This window comes from Schistocerca nitens, chromosome 3 (assembly GCF_023898315.1).
Source record: "Schistocerca nitens isolate TAMUIC-IGC-003100 chromosome 3, iqSchNite1.1, whole genome shotgun sequence".
In the NCBI taxonomy this organism is placed as follows: Eukaryota; Metazoa; Arthropoda; class Insecta; order Orthoptera; family Acrididae; genus Schistocerca; species Schistocerca nitens.
The window spans coordinates 160,821,401-160,825,234 of record NC_064616.1 but is presented as its reverse complement, the minus strand read 5'-3'; the positions used below and the strand labels follow the sequence as shown (position 1 = coordinate 160,825,234).

The window sequence follows — 3,834 nt, the reverse complement described above, 5'->3', positions numbered from 1 at the left end:
CCAACCGATTCCTTGTTTTAGTCAAGTTGTGCCACATATTCCTCTTCTCCCATATTTGCGTTTTACCTATATTTGCGTTTTTCCCATATTTGCGTTTTTCGCAAATTTGCGTTTTTCCCATATTTGGGTCTTTCCCATATTTGCATTTTTCCCATATTTGCATTTTTCCCATATTTGCATCTTTCCCATATTTGTGTCTTTCCCATATATGCGTTTTCCCCACATTTGCGTCTTTGCCATATTTGCGTTTCTCCCATATTTGCGTGTTTCCCATATCGCACGTACCCATCCAACCATCTGTTTCCTTCTTCCAGTAAAGGTGTGCCACTAAATGCACTTCTTTCTTATTTAGTTTTTTCCATTACTCGTGATCCCATGCTACCAACCGATTCCTTCTTTTAGTCAAGTTGTGCCCTATACTTCTCCTCTCCCGTTTTTGCGTTTTCCCATATTTGCGCTTTTGCCATATTTGCGTTTTTGCGATATTTGCGTTTTTGCCATATTTCTGTTTTTGCCAAATTTGCGTTTTTGCCATATTTGCGGTTTTACCATATTTGCGTTTTTACCATATTTGCGTTTTTGCCATATTTACGTTTCTCCCATACTGCGTTTCTCCCATATCTCATGTACCCATCCTACCATCCGTTTCCTTCTTCTAGTAAAGGTGTGCCACTAAATTCTCTTCACCCATATTTCATTTTTTCCATTACTCGTGAACCCATGCTACCTACCGATTTCTTCTTTTCTTCAAGTTGTGCCCCATACTTCACTTCTCCCGTATTTGGGTTTATCCTATATTTGCGTTTTTCCATATTTGCGTTTTTCCCATATTTGCGTTTTTCCCATATTTGCGTTTTTCCCATACTTGCGTTTTTCCCATATTTGCATTTTTCCCATATTTGCGTTTTTCCCAATTTGCGTTTTTCCCATATATCATGAACCCATCCTACCAACAATTTCCTTCTTCGAGTCAAGGTGTGCCAATAAATTCTCTTCTCCCATATTTAAATTTTTCCATTACTCATGAAACCATGCTACCAACCAATTGCGTCATTTAGTCAAGTTGTGCCCCACATTTCTCTTTTCCCATATATGCGTTTTTCCCATATATGCGTTTTTCCCATTTATGCGTTTTTCCCATATATGTGTTTTTCCCATTAATGCGCTTTTCCCATATACGCGTTTTTCCCATATATGCGTTTTTCCCATATACCGGTTTTTCCATATATGCGTTTTTCCCATATTTGCGTTTTTCCCATATATGCGTTTTTCCCATATATGCGTTTATCCCACGTATGCGTTTTTCCTATATTTGCGTTTTTGCCATATTTGCGTTTATGCCGTATTTGCGTTTTTGCCATATTTGCTTTTTTACCATATTTGCGTTTTTGCCATATTTGCGTTTCTCCCATATTTGAGTTTCTCCCATATTTGCGTTTCTCCCGTACCTCATGTACCCATCCTACCATCCGTTTCCTTCCTCTAGTAAAGGTGTGCCACTAAATTCGCGTCTCCCATATTTGATTTTTTCCGTCACTCATGAACCCATGCTACCAACCGATTCCTTGTTTTAGTCAAGTTGTGCCACATACTCCTCTTCTCCCATATTTGCGTTTTACCCATTTTCGCGTTTTTCCCATATTCGCGTTTTTCCCAAATTTCCGTTTTTCCCATATTTGCGTTTTTCTCATATTTGCATCTTTCCCATATTTGCGTTTTTCTCATATTTCCATCTTTCCCATATTTGCGTCTTTCCCATATTTGTGTCTTTCCCATATTTGCGTTTATCCAATATTTGCTTTTTTTCCATATTTCCGTTTATCCCATATTTGCGATTTTCCCATATTTGCGTTTTTCCCATACTTGCGTTTTTCCCATATTTGCGTTTTTCCCATATATCTTGAACTCATCCTACCAACAATTTCCTTCTTCTAGTCAAGGTGTGCCAATAAATTCTCTTCTCCCATATTTAAGTTTTTCCATTACTCATGAAACCATGCTACCAACCAATTGCGTCATTTATTCAAGTTGTGCCCCACATTTCTCTTCTACCATATATGCGTTTTTCCCATATGTGCGTTTTTCCCATATATGCGTTTTTCCCATTTATGCGTTTTTCCCATACATGCGTTTTTCCCATATTTGCTTCTTTCCCATATATGCGTTTTTCCTATATATGCGTTTTTCCCATATTTGCGTTTCCCCATATTAGCGTTTTTGCCATATTTGCGTTTTCCATATTTGCGTTTTTGCCATATTTCTGTTTTTGCCATATTTGCGTTTTTGCCATATTTGCGTTTTTGCCATATTTGCGTTTTTGCCCTATTTGCGTTTCTCCCATATTTGCGTTTCTCCCATATTTGCGTTTCTCCCATATGTCATGTACCCATCCTACCATCCGTATCCTTCTTCTAGTAAAGGTGTGCCACTAAATTCTCTTCTCCCATATTTCATTTTTTCCATTACTCGTGAACCCATGCTACCTACCGATTGCTTCTTTTGGTCAAGTTGTGCCCCATACTTCTCTTCTCCCGTATTTGCGTTTTTCCCATATTTGCGTTTTTCCCATATTTGCGTTTTTCCTATATTTTCGTATATCTCATATTAGCTTTTTTCCCATAATTGCTTTTTTGCCATATTAGCGTTTTTCGCAAATTTGCGTTTTTCCCATATTTGCGTTTTTGCTATATTTGCGTTTTTCCCATACATGCGTCTTTCCCATATATACGTCTTTCCCATATATGCGTCTTTCCATTATATGCGTCTTTCCCATATATGCGTCTTTCCCATATACGCGTCTTTCCATTATATGCGTCTTTCCCATATATGCGTCTTTCTCATATGCGTCTTTCCCATATTTGCGTATTTCCCATATTTGCGTCTTTCCCATATTTGCGTCTTTCCCATATTTGCGTCTTTCCCATATTTGCGTCTTTCCAGTATTTGCGTTTTTCCCATATGTGCATCTTTCCCATATTTGCATCTTTCCCATATTGGCGTCTTTCCCATATTTGCGTTTATCCCATATTTGCGTTTTTCCCATATTTGCGTTTTTCCCATATTTACGTTTTTTCCATATTTGCGTTTTTCCCATATTTGCGTTTTTCCCATATTTGCGTTTTGCCCACATTTGCGTTTTTCCCATATTTGAGTTTTTCCCATATTTGCGTTTTACCCATATTTGCGTCTTTCCCATGTTTGCGTTTTTCCCATATTTGCGTTTTTCCCATATTTTCCTATTTCGCATATTTGTCTTTTTCCCATATTTGCTTTTTTCCCCATATTTGCGTTTTTTCCATATATGCGTTTTTCCCATATATGCGTTTTTCCCATATATGCGTTTTTCCCATATATGCGTTATTCCCATATTTGCATTATTCCAATATTTGCGTTTTTCCCATATATGCGTTTTTCCCATATGTGCGTTTTCCCCATATGTGCGTTTTTCTCATATTTGCGTTTTTCCCTTATTTGCGTTTTTCCAATATTTGCGTTTTTCCCATATTTGCGTTTCTCCCGTATTTGCGTTTTTCTCGTATTTGCGTTTTTCCCGGTTTGTCGTTTTTCCCATATTTGCGTTTTACCCATATTTGCGTTTTTCCCATATTTGCGTTTCTCCCATATTTGCGTTTTTCCCATATTTGCGTTTTTCCCATATTTTTGTTTTTCCCATATATCATGGACAAATCCTAGCAACCATTTCCTTCTTCTAGTCAAGGTGTGCCAATAAAATCTCTTCTCTCATATTTAAGATTTTACATTACTCATGAACCCATGCTACCAACCAATTCCTTAACTTAGTCAAGTTGTGCCCCATATCTCTCTTCTACCATA

The 3,834-nt window shown here is 37.5% G+C and overlaps 1 protein-coding gene across 1 annotated transcript; it reads right to left on the bottom strand.

Moving 5' to 3' along the window:
* Positions 1-1,784: 1,784 nt before the first annotated feature.
* Positions 1,785-2,375, bottom strand: LOC126249125 (uncharacterized). Its single transcript, XM_049950778.1, has 2 exons — positions 2,053-2,375; positions 1,785-1,911 (listed from the first exon to the last, which is right to left on the bottom strand). The coding sequence occupies exons 1-2, from the start codon at positions 2,373-2,375 to the stop codon at positions 1,785-1,787; spliced, it is 450 nt and encodes a 149-aa protein (XP_049806735.1).
* Positions 2,376-3,834: the final 1,459 nt, after the last annotated feature.